Source organism: Ciconia boyciana, chromosome 7, assembly GCF_034638445.1.
Source record: "Ciconia boyciana chromosome 7, ASM3463844v1, whole genome shotgun sequence".
In the NCBI taxonomy this organism is placed as follows: Eukaryota; Metazoa; Chordata; class Aves; order Ciconiiformes; family Ciconiidae; genus Ciconia; species Ciconia boyciana.
The window spans coordinates 21254208-21276000 of NC_132940.1; the positions used below are offsets into that span (position 1 = coordinate 21254208).

At 36.3% G+C, this 21793-nt stretch overlaps 1 protein-coding gene across 6 annotated transcripts in view; it reads right to left on the reverse strand.

Moving 5' to 3' along the window:
• The window catches only part of DPYD (dihydropyrimidine dehydrogenase), a 368218-nt gene that overhangs the window by 236469 nt on the left and 109956 nt on the right, over window positions 1-21793 (reverse strand). For all 6 annotated transcript variants that reach the window (XM_072867679.1, XM_072867677.1, XM_072867676.1 and 3 more), the window contains 4 exons: window positions 20466-20627; window positions 11150-11346; window positions 7001-7082; window positions 3618-3705 (listed from right to left, as the gene is read on the reverse strand). In XM_072867679.1, the coding sequence (XP_072723780.1) occupies window positions 3618-3705; window positions 7001-7082; window positions 11150-11346; window positions 20466-20627 (529 nt within the window). The remainder of the gene's footprint in view (window positions 1-3617; window positions 3706-7000; window positions 7083-11149; window positions 11347-20465; window positions 20628-21793) is intronic.

Sequence of the window (21793 nt, forward strand, 5' to 3'; positions counted from 1 at the left end):
GGACTCTAATTCTATATCTCTACTTCTTAATCTGCATTTTTAATTGCCCATTGAAATAGGACTATGTAAGTTTAGAAATTGCAGCAAACTAAATGACAATGAAAAGAGAACTAAAAAATATAGTAGAGACTCCCAGAATATATTTAACAGGTTGTTCCACCCTTTGTTTGGCTGCTGCCTTTTAGTCCTGTGAAAAAATTCTCATATGTGCTATTGTCTATCATTACTTTTCATGAAAGAAACTGAGATTCATGGACTACCCTTTAATACTTATGTTAGCTGTAATCTAAAATCAAGACTGCTGGGGAAAAACAGAAGAATGGTCTATCTCTTAGGTCCTTGTATGCAAAACACAAGATAACGTCTGCTGCCAGATGTTGCAAAATATACATCTTTTGTAGAGAGGAAACTGAGAGGACATGAGAGTAAATGATGTACACGGAAGAGGCAATTCACATATTGACCCTCTAGAAATAAACAGAAGTACAGCATTAAGAACTAGTTGGATGAAACACAGTTCAGATAAGGCAAAAACCAGGAGACTGAAGGAAAGAACTACCAAAAGCAAAAAAGGTAACAGGCAATCCTGTGACTGAGATTCAGCTATGATTTGTTCTGAGGTTCTGCTATCAGAGGGCAGCACTGGCTTCCAGTGTGCCACTGCCCAGATAGATCTCTTTCGTTACCACTTATCCAGGTAACTATGAAAGCTTTTCCTCAGATCTAGTCTTGCTAGTTCAATATATGTCTTTGTAACCCCAAATTCCACATCAGTCTCTACAACAGTATACACACAGCCACAGCCTAATTGGGAAAGATAAGATGGTGCAAAATAAAATATTACGGAGGTAAGGTGTGACTCAAAGTCTGACTCAAACGCAGAAGTTGCCAAAGGTTGGTGACACATACCAACCATCTGTTCGTTTTCAGGTCTAGTACAAGGTGTTTTTCTGAGCTTTAAACAGTGACCTAAATGCACCAGACCTACTGGCTGAAGAGAGTCTTTCACCTTAAGATAAACCATCATAGTCTCAATGCCTCAGTAAGCAAAGACTTGAAGCTAAGCATCTTTTTTTATAATTATTTATTTTAGAGTAAGGCTGTTAACCTCTATCCTTTTGGGAACTTCTTAGGAATTCTTTACCCTTCAGGTCTGAAACAGAGCAAATACATTGACTAGAGCACGCTTTTAATACCTTTCCAAACAGCTCTCACAAAAAGCCTTTGCTATTCATTTTTCTTCAATACGGTCACTTGCTAGAAGTGATCAAACCTCAGTCACCTATGCTTTACCTTCCATAGACCCAGCTAAGGAGTGCACTTTCCTTACCTCACGCGACATTCTCACAGAGCAATAGATTTTTCCTGATGCATAACTGCATAGAAAATAGCTTTCAAAGTTCTCTTTGCATCTCCACCTGCCCTCATGTAGCTGGCTATTTACAAGGGCTCTTTCATTTCATGAATCACATGGACTCTTGTGCAATCCTGACTAATAAATTCTTGAGTTCCATCTCACTTGCAAGACTAAAGGTATGCTCTTCAAAAATCACACTGCTATGAAAAAATCCTCTCACAGCGTACTCCCTCGTCCCATCCGGGACTTAATCTTCTTTTACTCACTCATTCACTTTTTCTTTCTTCCACTAATAGGGAAGATTGAAAACTACCATGTTTATTTTCCATCAAGGTACAGATTCATTCAGAAGCAAATTACAACAAACAAACAAACAAACAAATTCTATTTTATGTAAGTAGTACTCTCTAATTATTTTACTCCCATGATTCAGGTAACGTTTAAATGTGACATTTCATTGAATATATGTTTGTTCAGTAGGCAAAGAACACAAAAAGAAATACAGTACTGACTCATTATGGAAAAACTGCTGTTGTTGAGAGTTTATAAATGCTCTAGTGCATTAATATAGCTAACCCTAGAAATCTGTAACCCCTTGGTTTGTCCTCCATCTTCCACTACAAGTATGCAAGGCCACATTAGTGTCCAGTGTCTTACACAGTACTGTAAAAGAGAGATGACAGGCAGACATGGGGGTACACGGAGGGGACAACTTCATCACGAATGCAAGGTAGCTTCCAGTAATAAAACTTTGTAGGAACACATAATCCTTCATTAGCATTTATACCCTCTGTTTCCTAATACAATCAGTGAACACATGGTTTACAGGAGAATTATGCTTCAGATACCTTCTCTTGTTTATTAACATTCTGGCTGTGTCCCTTTACCTAGAATCTGTATGGCACAATGTTGTCTATATACATTTCTAACAAAAAATATTTTATATTAGAATAACTTTATTAAGGTCAGAAAATAAACTCACATACATAAAACAAACATTCCAATCCTACGTGTAAAGTGCTCAGTGGTCATTTTTGCTAACCTTTAACTGAGCTGTTATTTTAAATTTATGAGTCAGAAATGCAGGGGAATCATGCTGATGTTCCAAAAATGACTGATAATTTTTTCCTAAATGCTAGACTCTCAGAAAACAAATGTTTATTTATGAATTAATCCCTCATTGGTGAGATTTCACAAAGCAGTTTGAAAGACATAGATTAAAACAATAAAGATGATAAGTTGGACCATTGCCTTGTATACCATTACATCAAAATATGACACATCAGAAATTCCTATACATGGAAGGTCTCTAACAATGTGAGGATTTAACATTATATAAATCACAACGCTCTGTAGTATAATCACATGACAGAATAGACCTGCGAAGCTTATTATACTGCATACCCAGATGGTAAACAACAGTTGTCGCTGTGCTAAGAATTACATCTCTGTAATCAATAATAGGAAGGAGGAACAGTTGGACAACTTGTTTCCTATTATGTTCACTTAGGCAACGTCTAGATCAATAAAGAGCATTAAGCCTCATACCAACTGTAGACGATGCCTGCTCAACATGCCTATCATATGGTAGCGATGGGTCCAGCTGTACTTCAAAATACTTGTAAATGGATAACAATTCTAATCTAACATTAAAAAGAAGCAATGATTCAAATAGCAGGCAGGTGCAGGACTTCTTTAGCATATGAGAGAAGACAGACCTACGATGCCAGTTTTAGTATAAGTCAAAGTCAGCTTATTTTGTTAACCCATCCCATAATTACATTTCACTACACACTATCTGAAGGATGTTATATGGAGGAAAGAAAAAAAGCAACCAAGCATGGTATCACTGGCTTACATATAGACTCAGTAATTATGTGGGTATAGTAAGCTGTTGGCAAAAATTGAAAACTGAACTTGTGTAACGCTCTAGGCCAATATGGCAATTAATTACAAGTAATTTTTTAGTTCATCCATTTTTTAACTATTTAAAGAAACAACAAATCAACCCATTCAGCTACATTCTCATCTTACTTAAAAATCTATCATATAAATGTGAAAATTTTAACAAATAACTGTCTTAAGACAGCTAGCTTTAGCTTCCTGTTTTTTAAATTTTCCTTATATTCCATAATTTCATAATTCATCAAATTGAAGCTGTCTCACATCATGCTATTAACACAGATACAAGTCCCAGTTTATTCTTAGCCAGTCATTCAATTTCAAGATGACGAAACACAGGACAGTGAGCTCTTCTTACCTATTCCAATAAAGACTGCTTCATAGCCATCTTTTTTCAAGGTACGGAGTGTCATTCCATCCATTGCAAGGCCTTTACTAAAAATTATCTGAAAGAATGAAAGATTACTTGCTTTTAATGTGATAATGTAAAAATAATTTTTATCATGTCCTGCATACAGACATCTCACAGGATCTTCTAGCAAACAAACAAAGCAGATTATTTTTTTTTTCCCCCCAAGCCATGCTTAAAAGGCCAGGTTGGCTCTGATTTAAGCAACTGGCCCAAACTAGATAGGGGCAAAATGTACCTTCAGACCATTCTCACATGGGGGCCACCACAGGCTAGCTTGGTTCCTGCTGTAAGCTAAAAGAGTTAAAGCAAGCTAAACAAACAAACAAAAAAGCCTGTCTACAGAACACAATACTGAAGTAAAGCTGAAAATGGCAGTCTTCTACTGCAAGTAAATCGCTGTATTCACTGCTGTCTACAAAAGGTTGTTTTCCCATGTGAAAATCAGAATTTAAGAAACATGATGTGGAAGCAAGAACCTGCTTTAGGGAATAAGTGCTAAAGGGAACAATCACCCAGCACACCAACCAAAAACCAAGCAGTTTAGGTTATTGCAGAAACATTAGTGAAAGTATGGGCCTCTTACAGAGAAATAAAGAAAATAAAAGACATGACACTATTCTGTATTAACAGGGGTTCTGAACAGAAAACCAAGCAATATTTTCCCGCACAGTATCGGGCACTTGGTAGGCCTCCAAGTACGCAGAATGCAATGCCAGTCCCAAAGGAAGGATGGTATTGCTTTGTGTTGCACCCTCAAAGCTCACAGCCTGAATTTTGCACTGACACCACTAGCTAGAATACCTTTATGCCAAAAATTCTTAGTGAAGCCAATGGTGTTTCTGTGGATTCAGAAAATCTGCCTGCAAAAGACTGGGCCAGAGATGGCCGTAAGTCTGAAGAATGTTCTGTGCAAAGTACAACATCCCCTACTTGCTCATAATGAAGCGGACTGTTCTGCATGGTAGACTAACAAAGGTTTTCAAAATTATGCATGAGATCAGTTTTGATTTAAACTTGCAATTGTTTAATTCTAATTTAGACAAGCAACAATGCCCAGAGTGCAGTGATTGGTGCTCATTTATTGAAAGAAATGTCACAGTAATGAAAACGCACCTATAATCTACACTTGTTTCAGTTCAACTACTACTCACTTCCAGAAGCAAAAGCTGAAAAATATTTGTAGAGTAATGTTCCACCAGCAATCCTGCTTTGGGCAGCCACTGCACAGGTTGAGCAACTACAGCTGTTGTAAGAGTGAGACAGGGAAGTGTTTGCTGCGTGTTCAGCAAACCAACTATAGCAGTCTCCTGTGTAGCGGTCATGCAATTGAAGATACACACACCTTTTGCTCATCTCTCCTAACCCCAAGGCTTTTGAGTGCATAAAGTGTGTGTGATTCCTCTTCTGATATTTTGTACTTCTTGACATGGGTATGTGTGTTTTTATCTCCTTACTTTAGACTCTCTGAACTTGAATGTTTTCCCCCAGTTTTTGTTATATCACTTGTGTATTCACTTTACAAAATGTCACGCTCCATTGTGTAAGCACTATACTTTGTGATCCTAACAGTTCTGTCTTCATGTCATTGTACATCTTGTTATTGAATCTGTCTATATTCTTATAATATACTATATTCTATAGTCCTATATAATATACTTTTCCTATTGGTGAAAAAAAGGCAGATGTAAAATACAGTGTGCAATACTTAAAACACCGACTTTTTTTTGTCTTTGGAGATTTAGTATAAATTTTATCAGAGGTGAAAAAGCTGTGTACAGTTGTAATGCTTTCAAGAATACAGGCTACATCCTCACTGGCAACAAAATGCATCCCACAAATTGTCATTACATTTTTTTATCCTATTGTGTACATATGTTATGAAAACCTAATGAAGGAATTTAAATGGCAATACTATTTTATGTGGGGATTCATAATACTCCTAGGGCCTAGCTCTGTAATCCTTATTCAGCTGACTAATTCTTACTAATTTCAGTAGAATTACTTAAATAAACAGCAGTACCGAGCATTTACACAATACAGCACCTTCCACCACAGATTTGAAATGCTTTAAGTAAACACCAGAAAATATTTCCAGCTTATAGAGGTATAAAGCTAAGGTACGTAGTTAACCAGGTTGCCAAGGGGTCAATTGCAAAACAATGGCAGAGCTTGGAAGCAAATTTACATTGAGATTCTCTGCTGCACTTCAAAACTGCAGAGGACTTGCACGTCAAGATGACATGGTGGCTCTACCAGTCCATTCTGGAGACCTTGTCATAGCCTTGGGGAACTGAGTTTTGCAGAGGGTTCCCAGGAGCCTATGCCCAGCAATTTTGTCTAAAATTGTCTCAGTCCTCTGTTTTTAGCCCCACCCCTAACTCAACCTCCATTCTGTCAGTCTTTTCAAGGCTTGCAAAGTGATTGTTAGAGTGGAAAAATAGACCTGTAGCATTTAAAGCCTTATCTTACATCTTACCAGCATTTTTATAAAACCTGGGCAGGATGAGGTTCTCACTTGGGTCTTGTGACAACAGTCTACTGCTTTTACGATATGAACCAACACAAAAGATTCCAAGAAGAATTTCTTGCTTCACTGAATGCTTTAGTTCCATGTTAACAATATATTCTTCCTCCTGGTACTCAAAAACTTGATCTAGTGATGCATTCTACATTTGTAACTTCTATTAAAATGTGCAGCAGTTGTAAATACTATCTAAATCTTCAGCTCAAGCCCTAAATTAACAATAAAGCAATGTTCCCATTATTTATAAACAACACACATTTGTTTAACAGAATAATGCATAACTATCGCTTTCCAAAAAGTTGAATGACTGTTATTGTTTATAATAGATGATCATGTTAACACTTTGTTTAATTGGATGCATTTTATTATAAAATTAACATGGATGCAAGACTGTATTATAAACCATTAAGAAAAAACTCAGGGAGAGGGAATGAAAGGAGAAGTATCAAATATGAATGTTTTAAGTAGTGCCAAACTTGCATGAAAAAAACTCGATTAAAAAAATCAAATCATTCCAATAGCTACATTGAACCCCTAAAGCAATTTAGGAATTTGTTTCTTACAGACAATTAATCACATGCAGGCATGCCAGATGAGAACTATTGATTGCCCTTTTCCAAACTAGTGGCATTCAGACAGGAGACAGACAAATGCCCTGAGCAAGAGGAAGCATCTTCCTGCCTCTGTCTAGCGTAGCTTTTAATTGTTCTTTACTAATGTGCATGACATTTTGCTGTTAATCTTTGGCAGAGTTCTTGTTCTTTTTCCTTTGAGCTATACATAGGCAGGATATATTTTTCATTACCTTCACTCCAAGATCCTTCATAAGCTCAGCTTCAAAATTCACTACATCATACGGCAATCGGAACTGGGGGATTTCAGACATACTAAAATAAATAAAAACACCTGTGAAATACTTCCAGCTATTAGGAAGAAAGGATTTTTTTAGTTGTTAAAAATTCAATACTTATAACACACCTTAGTTAATTTTGATGTATGTGAATGGAAATGTGCTGAAGCTTGACTATTGGCTTTTTTAAATTGTTAGAGTGACAAAACAACATTATTCACTCAATGCTAAAAATATAGGCCAGGAAGGCGGTATCTTGAGGCCAACCCTGCCCACACTTGTAGGTAACCATTTAACATATGTTAAGCTTAGGTTCAAAAGAGCTTCAGCTCCACTCTTTTTGTGCACCAGAATATGTAACACTGAACAAACTTAAGACATTCATTTAAGAAAAGATCTCACAGCTACTAAAAGCAAAGTGATCTTCTAGCAATCATTCATTAAGCTATCCAATTAGAAGAATCAAATTTTCCATAATTTTTTTAAAAAAGTGTTGCATATGCTATTTTGAGCAATGGTATTTAAAACTGTACCCTCCTCCGTTTCTACTTCATAAATTTTTTATGATCTTTCAGGATGGACAAAGTCAGTAATTTTCTACCAGCTCTTGGTCTCAAGTCTGCTTTTTGACTTAAAGTTTATTAGCTGGCATTTTTTCCTCCTGGGAAAGATTAGGAATGACATCTTCAAGTTCCCAGAATCACAGCTCTCCTGTATGGGAAAACTGCAGTGCCAGCATAGAATCTCTGTTTATATCTACTGGTACAGATCTTTATCTCCAATGAAATGACATCTACTTATGCCAGTTCAAAATCTCTCTCGTAAAACACATTACCGGTAAACACAGTGAAATTCTGTTTTAGATATTTTTGTTCAATGAAGATAAAAAAACCCTGACTATGCAGAAAAGTGAAAATCTCTCCTCAGATATTTCTAAGCTTCAAACAGTCTAAAATGTTGTCAAATTAATGGATCTATAATTTCCATAACAAAGCTGGCACAAGAGATTCACTGTGGCTTCATTTTACATATTGTTAGTGACCACACCATCCTTAACATCTAACTTAGGCCAGAAGGATTTTATTTCTTTTAAGTTGCATCAACTTTAATTATACTGATAAGAAATTGATGTTCCTCCTTATCATTTCTAATACTGCCCTTTTTTAACCTTTCCTGACCAGTGTGCAATGAAAAGTGTTCTAAATATCAGATACAATGAACGTGTCACAACAATACAACTTTCACAGGTCATGCTAAGTAAAAGGTGTCTGAGGCAGAAACTAATGTATCAATATGATTCTGCAACAGAGATTCAATAAATAAATCTAACAAAAAGATGGAAGTTCTATTTTCCAAGCTGCCTATGTATTTGTTGAAGGCCTGTCATTTGCATGAATCTTGGAAGAATCCAGAACAGCACTGGCTGTGTTACATCACTGTCAGAATTTGTAAACAATTTTTTGCTCTTATTAAACATTTACTTACAGTTTTGTGCTGTGGAGCATACCCACATAAATGTACATACAAATGTACATATATGTTCACATGCAAATACACACAGTTCTGTAGGGACATATGCATGCACATTTACCATGAAAATAAATATTTTATGAAAGTCAACTGCTACATCAATAATTCTGCTATAATTTCTTTCAGCACCAGAAGATAGTCTCTGACTCTGCAATGAAGAGACAGAGGGGGAGAAAGAAATGGGGCAGAGGTGCAGGAGGGATGGAGTGGATGGGAACAGTGTCCCATAAATTCACCTCTTCCTCAAATCTGATCCAAGTTAGAGGTGCTTGGACAGGTGCTTGATGTTTCTCAGTGATCCCAAATTACTTCTGCTCAAGGGACACCCCTTTGGCCTAGTGTGAGAAATATTTTGGTATGCTGTAAACCAGTGGCATAGCTAGGAGCATGAGCAGTGGAGCTTGTTCACGGTCTCTAAGCAAGAGCGTGATCTGCTCATGCCTACTCTCCTTATAAAGCATAAATTTTACATATCTGGTGAAATGTAGGAAAATCTACCCGTGAATGTGAAAAATTCAGACATGTCCAGACAACCACAGACTTATGCTAGGCTTAAATATCACAGCACAGGAACTGCAATCACTAGACATCTTTCTATTGTCTAAATATTAAAGTTAGCTATGATCTAACATGTATGTGAAGGAAATTCCTAGTTAAAAACACTTTAAAAAAGGCAGCACAAACTAAAAAGGACACAAGCACTGCCCTTCCAAATAGCTGATTCCAAAATTAATTTGGTCTTGTTAGCCATTTGCAATAGTTTATGAATGAAGCCTTGAAAACACACCCATCAATAACCTAAACTTGTTAAAAGATGTACTGCAAAGAGTTACAACTGCAATAATGGATGATTGCTGCCACAGGCCAGCCTCCCTTCTGTTCCAAGATTAAAATAAGGACAAAAGGAATTGATGCCCTTAAAGCAGATGTGAAACTTTCTACAATGAATGGAAGTAAAATTTGACCTTGATCGCTATGTGTTCTTTCATAGAATCATAGGATCATTTAGGTTGGAAAAGACCTTTAAGATCGAGACCAACCACAAGGCATTTAAGACTCAAAAGAAAGAAAGAAAGACGTATTCACTGCTTGACAATTAAGGATACTAACAGAACAGGCAAAACTTAGTGTAAGGCTTTTTGCAGTAGAACAAACAACAGACTGAGCTTTATTTTAAATTCAAATTAAAACATGAAGATCAGATGTAACTTAAGATCACATTACTTCAAATATGTAAGCAACTGCAGCATTGTACTGTAAGCAACTGCAGAAAGTACTGTATTATGTTGCTGAGTCCAACCTGAGTCTAACCTGTCACCAAGTAAAGCTTCATTGTTAGCAACATCTCATTATTTCTTACTACTTTAGAGCAACAAAACCGATTTTAAATCTGGTATTTATGAAAACATGTGCTACTCAACAGGTGAATAGGTCTTTCATATACTAAATTCGCAATCCTCTATGGCAACCAGTTCAAGTAAAACAGCTCCACAGTCAAATGCCTATGTATTAACACCTTGATAATTAGGTAGAATACTTCTGAATCTCACTGGGAAAAATGCAAGCAATCAGTTCAACTTCTCCAGCATTGATTCTCTATCTTCCAGAGCACTGAATAAGTATTTGACATTATGACATTATGGATCAAATTCATTAACGGTGTCAACTCTATTGATTTCAGTGATGCTGCAGTGAGAAATGCAAGCACGCCACCCTTCTTTCTCTCTCTGCTTCTTTTCACTTTTTATTTTGTAAACACTTTAGTGTGAATACATCTTCAACATGTAAAATTTGATTTTGAATGGGTTGGTATCCACCTAGTCAGTTTCTGAAATATTTTATCTTATACTTAGGGATTCCAACAAACGTATAAGATATGATCTCAACCATTGTTACAGTGGTAAAAATTAATCTTCAAGTGTTGAGGACATGACACCATGCAAATATCAGCCAAGTGTTTACCATACAGGAAAACTGCAAAGGTACCTTCCTTTCTGTATCTGCAATTTGTTTAAAGTTGAGAATTGTAGCGGATTTATTTCACTTTTATGGTATGGTTTACTAAAGCTCTAAGTCCAAGCATACATGATGGATTTATTCACTGTCACCTTTATTTGCATAAGGTAGTTCATGAAGGCATTCTAAATTTAAAATTCTCCATGAAATTAGTATCTGACTAAAGCATTTTAAACATCTACTAATTCTTTCACTATGTAGAGCTACAAGTACTTCATCTTGGTTTAAAAGTTTTGGATAAGGGAAAATGGTTCCTGACATAATTTCCTAAAGTGTTAATTTGATAATAACAATTGTACCCTGGAATTTTAGAGGTCATATGAAGAGAATATAGGAAATAGGCACCAGATTTTCAGTTAAAGCTTGCCTGTAACTGTACCTATTTTAACTTGAATGATGAATTATTTAAATGAAAAATAACTTTTCCAGATCTGAAATCTTCTACTCTCTTCCTTTGATAAAGGTAGAGGGATCGTGTATAAACTATGTTTGCACAATATTTTTCGCCATGCTTTCTACAATCATTGGAAATAGTGCTTTGTTGTCATTGTTTTTTACCTTAAGCCACCAACGTACTCCTGCTTTTCAAATATGGTGATGTTTGAATAGCCCAATCGAGCCAAAAAGGAAGCACAACTCAAACTTGCAGGTCCTGCACCAAAAAGAGCTATCTTCACGTGATAGGCTTCAGGCATATCTTCTAGAGGAGGTAAGGAAGGGTTTCTGATCTGAGGAATATTCATAGCTTTGAACACCTGAAAAGCAATACATTGAACAGGTTACATACTTTACATTCTCTCCTTAAATTTTATTGTGAATAATAGGATGGATGCTTCCGCTAGTACGGTCACATATCATTGAAGTATTAGTGTAGATCGCGTCGTAAGATTATAGGGATTCCCAGCTGTCATGTGTGCATTTGTGAGGGATGTTGTAGTTGCAGGGCTTGGTCCTTCTAGAATTCTTTTTGTCTTAAAAATGTCTGAAGTCAGATCTTTCACTACTGTAAATTTTACAGAGAAGATGGAACCAGACTACCAGTAATAGAATAGTAATACAAAGTCAGCCAGATGGCAGAGAATCTCTGTAACACTAAAACTTTCCTTCCAAACAATGTCCCGATTATTCTTACTACTAGAAAAGTATTTTTGTGAATAACGCAAAGGATTGTAGCACCAGTGAAGAGGTTTTGCTTCTTCAAGAGACATCCTGTGTGATCCTGGATAAATCACTTATGGCTTGACTTTTTAGAGGTGGTAGGTAACCAACCTTAGGTGGTTTTGAAACTTTCTTTAGGAACTGACCCTAGTCTTCAGTGCTATATTTTCAAAGGGAACCCATGCTTTAGATGCCTCCTCTTAGACAATTCTAATAGGACTTATTTCATGTTAGTTGCTCATCTATTTCAGATGTTCTTCACTTTTTAATAGGGTGACCAAAAGTTGTAGGCATACCTGAAAGTTAAGACTGTTCTCCCTATGCCTCAATTCTTCACCTGGTGATAATCTGGTCCATTCTGTCTTGACCATTAAAAGTACTTTGGGACAGTCTCTGACCACTATTACGTATTTATACAGAACCCAACACAATAGGCTCCTTACCCAGTTGCAAGGTCACACAGTTTATTTCAGATTTGCATTAAATCAGTTCTTTGCTCAGGCATACAGGTAAGAGGCTAAGGCAGAAATATTCTACATTCACTAAGCTAGACTTCACTATCCTCTGCATTTACATACATTGTAGGGGAAGGAATGGAGTATCTATCTTGTATAACCTATAAAAGGAAAGAATAGACACACAGCTCTTGCAGGAAGAGCATAGTTACATCTTTGTTTTATTTTAGGCATTAAGGGGAAAATATTTAACTCAAGGAGTATATCTTTGTAGCAGAAGCACAATATTAGATCAAAAGGATACAAGAGATCATTGCATTGGGATTCTCAGTCATATCACAAACACTTCAAGGCTGCACCTCAAAAACTACCAGAAGACAGCATTGTTCCCCATCTATTTCAATGCAGAACTGTGTTCCATTAAGTACTAACTAGTCCTCTAAAATACATACATTGTCATTTGCCTTAATAAATATCATATTTAAGCTATTTAACAAGTTTACCAACAGTTTTTACTTTCCTTACAACACGAGAAGCAAAGGTTTTTCAACTTAAACTTCAGGAATCCCACTCATGAATAGAATTTTTCATTTATGTTTTGAATCAATGTTCATTTTCTTCATGCGTACTTGAGCACTCATGCTAGGTAAACCAATAATTAGTTCCTTCCCCCTCTAAAATTTCTGTGTCAAATTCCCCCAGTCTTTGTAAATTGACATAGCATTCTAACAAACTGCAAGAAGCAAGAGACAGATAATTGTTTTCAAAGAAGAATCATTTAAACCTGACAATTCATACAATATGGGAAGGTTTAATGTGGTTATTAATGGATTTCACAGGCTGAAAAGCTTATATTGTACTGTGAAACTAGACTGTGATAACCAAAATGCAATAGGATATTTTAAAAATGTCTGCTTTGTTACATTCACACAGAAATGGCTTGAATGATACCGAATTTCCATTAAAGTCTCATGCAGTTGTTATAAAAGGCTACTCAGTAACACAAATGATATAACTTGCATATTTAATGTGTATATTGAACACTATGAATATGCATATGCTTAATAAATTTATCACTAAATCTACTTTATTGTTAATATAATTATTTTTATATTTATTACTGAATAGTCATACCCATCAACTAAATATTATACTGAAGTGCTGCACTACTGTAGTGCAGTGTTAAGCTTCAGAAACCAAGCACTCATGCAGGAAATCCTAGTCGTTCAGGCTGAATGGTCAACTTTAATTCTGCCTATTTGCAAATAGGGTGAAACTGTCTTTATGCAGCACAGCCAGCTTGTGCGGCGATATCTTGCCATCTGGAATTCAGTGGCAGTTTTGCATATTAAGGCTGGCAGGGTAACTGTGTGAAAATAGCAAACTGCTTCAATGCATTTCAAAAGATTTTCACTCACCTCATGGTGAAGTTTCCTTAACTGTAATTCACCTAATTAAATATCACTGAATTCTTCTGTACAAATTCTTCGGTGTGCAGAGATGACTACCTTGCAAGCAAGCATTCAATGCCACATTATATGCAACTGTCCTCTCCGCTTTTTCTCTGCTCAAACTGTGGTCAGGATGCAAGTAAAGTTTCATACTATTGCCTTTCTTGTCCACCTTCCCCTCAAAAAGATGATTTCATTTTTTTCTGGATGGAGATTTTAGCTTGTTTTGCAGTGCTTTGTAACCACAACCCATTCAGGAAAATGAGACCAAATAATGAATTTTAAAGCTGAATCTCTCAGTGGAAAGACTCAGCCATCATGCCCATGTCTGCCTTTCCTTCTGGCTCTCTCTCATACACAAACAAAAGAGATTAGATAGATTATTAATGGATGTTAATAACACTGAGCATTTATTATTTATCTTTTTATCAAATACTATGCAATCATCGTTACTTCACCATCCAGGGCCTATTCAAACCCACACAGATTCCATCCACTTCTTATGCTTCGTGTCCATTAGGGTCCATAGAAAGGATATCCCAATTTACAAAAAAGATTATGGAGACTTTGTCCTGAAGTGAGATACAATTTAACCAAACCGAAACAACCAATCTATTCTGCTAAAGTTACAACAACTGAAACAAATTCTCTCTTATAACATATTACAGTTTCCCTATTTGCATTACTTGAACCTATAAAAGTATGAATGCACTTGCTCAATGTTCTCTCCTGCGTGAAATCTGGAGGTTTGTTCTCTTCTCCCTTTTAAATCAAACTTCCTTTCAAGGTAGTGGGGTTGGTTCTTGTTCCAAAACATTCAGTATACTCAACAAAGAGCATAATTCCAGGCACTGTATGCAAACACAAGTTTGTATTAAGGTCCCACAATACTTCCCACTTAAGCAAACTATAGTGGTTTCGATTGCTGAGCATCCGATTCAAGTTTAATTTTCCTAGAAAGTTTTAGCCAACTCACTTTAGCTGTTTTTCTGAATGCAGACAGGGAAAAGCTTATTGTTCTCCTCATGTAATAAAATTCTGGTTCTTTTCTTCACTACGCAACTCTAGTATTAGCATGTTTTGATGAAAAGATGTGACATTTGGCAGAGAGAGGCAGGTGACTCAGAGAAATGCATTTTGCTAACCAGTTGAAAATCATTTTATGGCATAGTAAGCATGATTTAAATGAGATAAAAGATAAAAACATCTAAACCATTTAAAACATCTAAAACCATTAGAGCAGGTTAGAACTGTTATTCAAAATAGTTATCTCAATTTTTATATAAATTAGAATAAATTAAAGTAACTCACTTCAGTCACTTTTGAGTTTTCTGATCATAATTTTTCTAAGACAAATATACTGTAGATACCCTTCTCCACCTATTTGCAGAATTCAAATATGGTCAGACAGCTTTAATCTAATTCACCTTTATTTAAAATTATCTTTGGGTATGACAAAGAATGTGTTAAATAAAACAGTAAATAAACTGAAAGTTTAACCTCAATGTGAAAATGTAAAAAAGCATTTGCCTCATCCTATGAAACAAGATAGGCTGCTAAAAAGCATATTTGGTAGTCTCCAAGACATACACAGAAGGTCACATTTCATAAGTGAAAAGTGCATCTCTTTAATCTCTCATCTTTATCACAAAACCTTCATCAACAGAAAAAGGCTGAAATAGAAAAAAATGGGGAAAATGGAAGGAGCAGTGGGAAAATTTAATCTTTTAGTAACATAAGTTTTGACTTCATAACTAAATCCTTTATATTCTGGAGGCATAATGCCTGCGTCCATGCTTAAAAGACTATAGAAATAAGCTTATTAGTCAGGTTTGCCGTTACATATCCTTCGCTAAGATGACGAGATACCAAACAACTACTGACATAGACATTAGCATCTAGCTGGTATTTATTTTAGTGTGAAACATAGTAGTATATTCTGAATTGTTATCAGATTTTGCTAGTGCACAGAAAGAAAAATAGAGGCAATGAAATCAGTAACATGTAGGAACTGATTGTATTAGTTTCACACTTTCCCACTGGTTTACATGGATGTTTATCTGTAGGCTGGTTTACACTAATATGGGGCAGTTGAATATTTAAAGGAGAAAATAATATTCCACATGGATTTTAATAAAAAAATAATCAAATTGCATGCTCAGTTATATTCTTGAAGTTGTCAAATTACATGATCACACAATTAATTTCATTTAATTGCAGTGGATAGCACAGGATGTACAGGAAGTGGTTTTTCCACAAATGTGAGCTAGTTAGGAAAAACTTATTGATCCTCCATCCACAAGACAACAGCTGAAGTTGTAATACTGCAAACTTTTATGCAAGTAGGTGAATGTTGACAAAACGAGGGCCTAAAGCGCCTCATTAAAGACTTTTCAAACGTACATAACAACTATACATTAATATTATCCCAGTCCCAAGAAAACCCATGGATCTAGGACATTGCAGAGTCCATACATCAAAATCTCATGAATCCCACCACTAAAAAGGACATAGCAACATTCATGTAAATGCCTTAAAAAAACCAAAGAATGTTTAATGTCTGCAAAGCATGCTGTAGAGAAGTTTATATAACTTGTCCAAGTATCAGCAATTGGCTGATTTATTCTCAGGCCAACTTTCAGCATTGGCCTGAGAAATCAGAAGTTCTCAGATTCATCCCCTGAACTGTTGTAGAAGGCTACATCATCCCCTTCAAACAAGCCTAAAATTTTATAACTGATTATTATAGATTTCAACATGACTTAAAAGAGAAAATAACCTAAAGATGTGTTAAAATAAAAATGAATACTGACAAAGCGAGTTTTCTTTCTGCTTGTCCTGCTCTCTTAGCTCCCCAGAACAATCCTCCTCTGCTAATCCTATCCTCTGCCACCATCTGTGCCGGCGACGGCGAGGGGCCCAGGCAGCCATCCCGAGGCCGTCCAACTGCAGGAGCTGCAGCTCCGCAAGAACCGCCTTCTTCCCCCACCTATGTTAAGACTGATCAGAACTGCCAATATGCAACTAAAAGAGGGACTCTGAGCCCGAGGGCGCAGCGCACCCCTCCATGGCAATCCCTCTGGGCAGCCGTTGCTTCCTTGCCTGTGGTGGGCTGGGGGAGACGGGCGGTTGAGCACTCAGCGGGGGACCCTCACTGCAGCCCACCTCCCAGTCTAGGCGCTCTGCTGAGATGCCTCTAGGTTAGCAGCAGGTAAGCTTGTACAATGCATCTTTTAGGAAAAAAACATATCAAGTTTCCTTTTCCAATTTCTTTCTGCTGCAACAGCAGCCAGAATACATCTCCAGAGAGGAACAAATCACCAGAACTGTAGCTGGCACAAGAGTCACAGTACTAAATGATCTAGTATTTAAATCTAGTATGCAGCAATTAAAATAATACATTTTCTATTTAGCTTGTGCTGCTCCATTCAGAATGATTAACTAGAAACACAGGAGAAGCTTTAGGTTCAGTAACGTCTGTCCAGAAATGTAAGATTTTGAGGGCTTCTTACTAATACTGCGGCAATATAATAGATCATGCTTCTTTTTTACTGCAAGCTTACAAACTTGTACTTGGGTAACCAGTAATTTTAGTTTATTTTGTGGGACTGACAGTCATATAGCTCATGCCTGTATGTATTGTCACTGCAATCTCAGTATATTTTCACTGAACTTGTGTTACAAAAACAGAGATGTTTCCTGATTCTAAAGTACTTGGGCAAAGGAGACAGATAAAGACATTAATATAATTTTGACCTGTGCAGTAGCAGGTGTAACCTGCGCTTGACACTCATCATTTATAATAGTGAGCTTTTACTCCATGTTATTCTCTAGATGCAAGTTACCGTGGTAACTGCATCCCAGTATACACATTCTACATCACAAATACAAACGGACATTTCCTTTTTTTCCACTTGAACATTTAACTGTCAAAATCCACATTTTTTCAGACTGGATTACAATTTAGTTTGAAAATGAGCCTAACATAGTTACAAAACTATATGGAAGGGTAGAAGGAAAATGCAGGAGGTGTGAGGTGCCATTTTTTTTGTTCTACCGTATGCAAGACAAATATTTTACAATTAGGGAGTTTTATCTGCAGTATGAACAGATGATCAGTCATTGTTCAGAAGCACAAAGGGGCATACGTCATACCCATATATTTTCCATTTTAAACCCACATTCCTGCTTTACTGCAATTTTATCTTTTATCTCAGCTAGCAGTTGTGCCTTTTTATTATCGCTCACTCTCGTAATGCATCAAGTGTATGATCCTCAGACTAATTCCAAGGAAAAAAAGTCTAAAACTGGCTTTATGCACAATGGAGTTTTCAGTAAATAAGCCCCTGTGGGACAAACTATTACACAGTGCATGAGAATTACCATGCAGTTCTCATTAAGAGTAACACATGTTGCACGCCTAAATTACACAATTTTCTAAGTTACTCGTGTAGGTAAAGCTGTGAACACACTTCGCTTGCAGTACCTGGGCCAATTTTTGTATGAGCAGCAGTTCCTCATGATTTTCTCCAGTATTTTAATCTATATTTTTATAGTCATTGTTACTTGGAAGCACTCATACCATTATATTTTTTCAACTATACATACTGTCATAGTAAAATTTAACTGAATGAAAGCTAAAAAAAAAAGTATTAATTACAAAAGTAACTGCCTATTATTACTAATTATGAGTACTACAACGCATAGAAATACTTTGTTAAACAGCAGTAAATCTAAAGGTTATTAACAACTAATTTTAACATTTTAGGATACTATAAAAATATTAAGGATAACAAAATTTATTGAAATGTTATTTTTGTTAGAGTGCTAAACAGAACTGTACAACAATTTTATTTTGTTAGAACTCTTGACACTAATATCACTTTAAACAAACTTGAAACATTAGGAGCAAAGCCATTCTGAGCTGTTCATCCTCTCTGCAGTTTTCATATCAATCATTGTGCTAGCACTGAACTTTTTTAATAGATTTCTAAAGATTTTTGAAGAAAAATGGCAGATATTTAGCATTATCTATCAAGTCATAATTCCTCTCTATTAATCATAGCATTAGGGCTAAAAGGAGACACAAATCAAGTTTTAACAGATATTACTTGCATTAGGTTCCTAAACAGTAATATTTCACCATTGTATTTATCATCTACTTGACAACTGTTTAATCTTTCTTTTTTTCTTTTTGGTTTGTTTTTTGGGGTTTTTTTAGGAAAAAATAAGTCTTCTGCTTTGCCACAAATATTAAGTTTTTACATATAAGGAATAAAAGCCATTAGAAGAAAAGCTAATAAAATTGCCTCTTGACTGATAAAACCCAACCATTGAATATACACGTAGAACAAACAGTGTCTCTAACCTCATCCTGTAAATGAGAACTTTGGGCCAAACTGGACTGATTCTTACACTTGTATGTTCAAATCTCAAGAAAATCAAAGTGGATAGCGACTTAATGACAGAGGTGAGAGAAGGTTCAGCAACAGCTAGCCGAAAAGTTTAGCAGGTGCTCCAGAAGCTTTACAAGTCTCCTGGAGAGAAGAAAGGAGGGATACAAACAGATGAAAGGAGAACAACTGCAGCAGGTAGCAACGTTTGCTCATCAAATCATGACCCACAGCCATTGAGAAGGGGTGTGAAGTCTATGAATGACAGTAGAGGAAAAAAATTGGCCTTACAGACATATCATCTGTTATTTCCAGATTGATTCACATTTCTATTTTGGTCTGTCCTACAAAGTTTTTTTTCTCAGGCTTTGTAAAGGTGACTGGAATTTCATCGTATGTTTGTAAATATAATCAGCCAAATGGCTCAAGATACAGAAGAGACACATGCTCATTAGTTAAGGACTGTATAGAAATGTGCAATCTTAACACATGCTTATGCCTTTTTTATACAGCCACAACTTCCTCACTTTTACAGAGACCAAAATCACAATTTTTACCCAAAGATACTTCAGACAGATCAGATGAGGTGCCAGCTGAGACCATGAGTTTGGTACAAGTTCTCCATGCCCTCAAAGGAAGTTAACAAATGAGCAGTAGCCTCCGTCTTTCTTCAGATGGAAATTGGAGCAGTGAAACTATACAGTCACAAATAATGCACATGCACCTCAACAGAAACCCTTGAGAAGACTTCCTAACATCAAGCGGCAAGTAACAACCTTTGCTTCAGTAGTCAAAATATGCACATAACTTTATCAACTAATAAATTCATACATTCATACATGTGTGTGCATCTGTATCTATCTAGATAGATGCACATAGACATATCTTTCAGGTCAACCTGAAACTACTTATTTACTTAGTTTTGGCAAAACAGGATAGTAAAAAGTCTAAATCATCTGAAACTTTTCCTTTGCCCCAAAGCCAGTACAAATGCACACTAATTCTGCTATAGGATCTACCCTATGCCCGGAACAGTTCTACATCTCCTTAACATGCAGTTACAGATGCAGGTGCACTTGATCTTTTTCCCTATGCAGCCTACTTCAGTAACATCCACAATTTCACCTGGTTTAGATAAATCTTCCATTATAAAACAAATTGTCTCAACTAATAGTGTTTCTAAAGAGTCATGTTGTTCACAAATAATGTTCCTGATGTTCCTATAAAGTATTGCATTATGAAAGCATTTCTAAGCTTCTGAATGTGCTGTAAGAAAAAGCATAATTACTCTAACCTCATACACCTTTATTGTATTAGTACCAACTTTTTTTTAAACCAATCATTAACAAAGGTAACCACTTAGACGATGCTCATTGGTACATACAAACAATTTAAGACATTTGCAAGTCCTACCTACCTCAGTAGCAAACTGCTGCAATCCACCAATATTAATTGGTCCCTCCTCAGTGGCATACAAATTGCAGCCACCAACACAGAGATCTGATGTTGGACACACCATTCCGCATGTCAGGCCAAGTGGATTGTCAGAAAGAATCATTTTGGCAGCTCCATAGTAGTTCTGAAGGAAAAAGAAAAAAAAAAGGAAGGGGGGGGGGGGGGAAGAGAGAGAGAGAGTCACATATCAAGGCAGCAAAAATTCAAAAATTCAAGAGAAAATACAAAATACTTTTTCGTTAACTGGCTAGTAAAATAATATATAAATATAAATATATTAAATAACACTGACATTATTTAAATGTACCAACATGTTATACAGCGTTATGTCAAAGACACTGGAAAGAAAGTCAGCAAAATTGTTCATTATGCAAAGATAAAACTTTTTACTTGCGAAATAGTTAAAAGCATCTTCAGTCTGAGGTGGTTGTAGGATTTTTAGTGGCTTAACAAACGTACATTCTAAAACTACTGTGCCTGCATTAGGTACTTGTAAATACTTTCTCTATTTCTAGGTCAATTGGGCAGTAGCTGCGTTGTAACCCATGTTGGAGGTCTGACCAGAAAGTGCCAGTTAGATTATAACTTCTTTATGACACAGGGAATGAAAAGCTTATTTTACACATCTGTGCACAGCACCTCTGCGGACATGCCTGTCCTTCACACCAGATCAGTAGTGCCAATTGCCCCAGACCTGTGATGAGAAGAGAAGGTTTCCTATGCAGCTCCCTGTTTTGCACTACTGAATTCTTTTTTGAACTCTTTTTCCTCAACCACATGCTAATCAGGGCAAACACTTATTTTCCTGTTTCCCTAAACAGCAAACCAGGGAACTGATTAAAGAAGTTATGTACAATTCACAACTTCACAGATTCTCAATATTCAGTGCACGTCTTCAGAAAAGGAACAGTTTCCTGATATATGAGAGCTAGCAAGTTTTCTTTCCATAATAGAAGTCTAAGGAATGGACATTAGCAAACTCCCAGTGCCTGATACTGTGAGAAAAGAAACCCTGGTTGTTTTTTTAGACTGGATAATTCTCTTAAGATGGAGCATCAGAGGAAATGCCAGGAGTAAACTGAAGTCTCATTTAGAGGGGGAGAACTACTAGTGGCAGTTCCGCATTTACATTACATTTACATTAATGAAATTATGGTATAATTAAAGCAAACCATTTACATCCTATCTTTTCTTCTCTACAGTCAATATAGAAGTTTACTTAATTGTAGACTCTAGTTCTTTCTTCATTTTACCACTCCGCCCATCCCCTCTAAAAGCCCCACCAAGGAA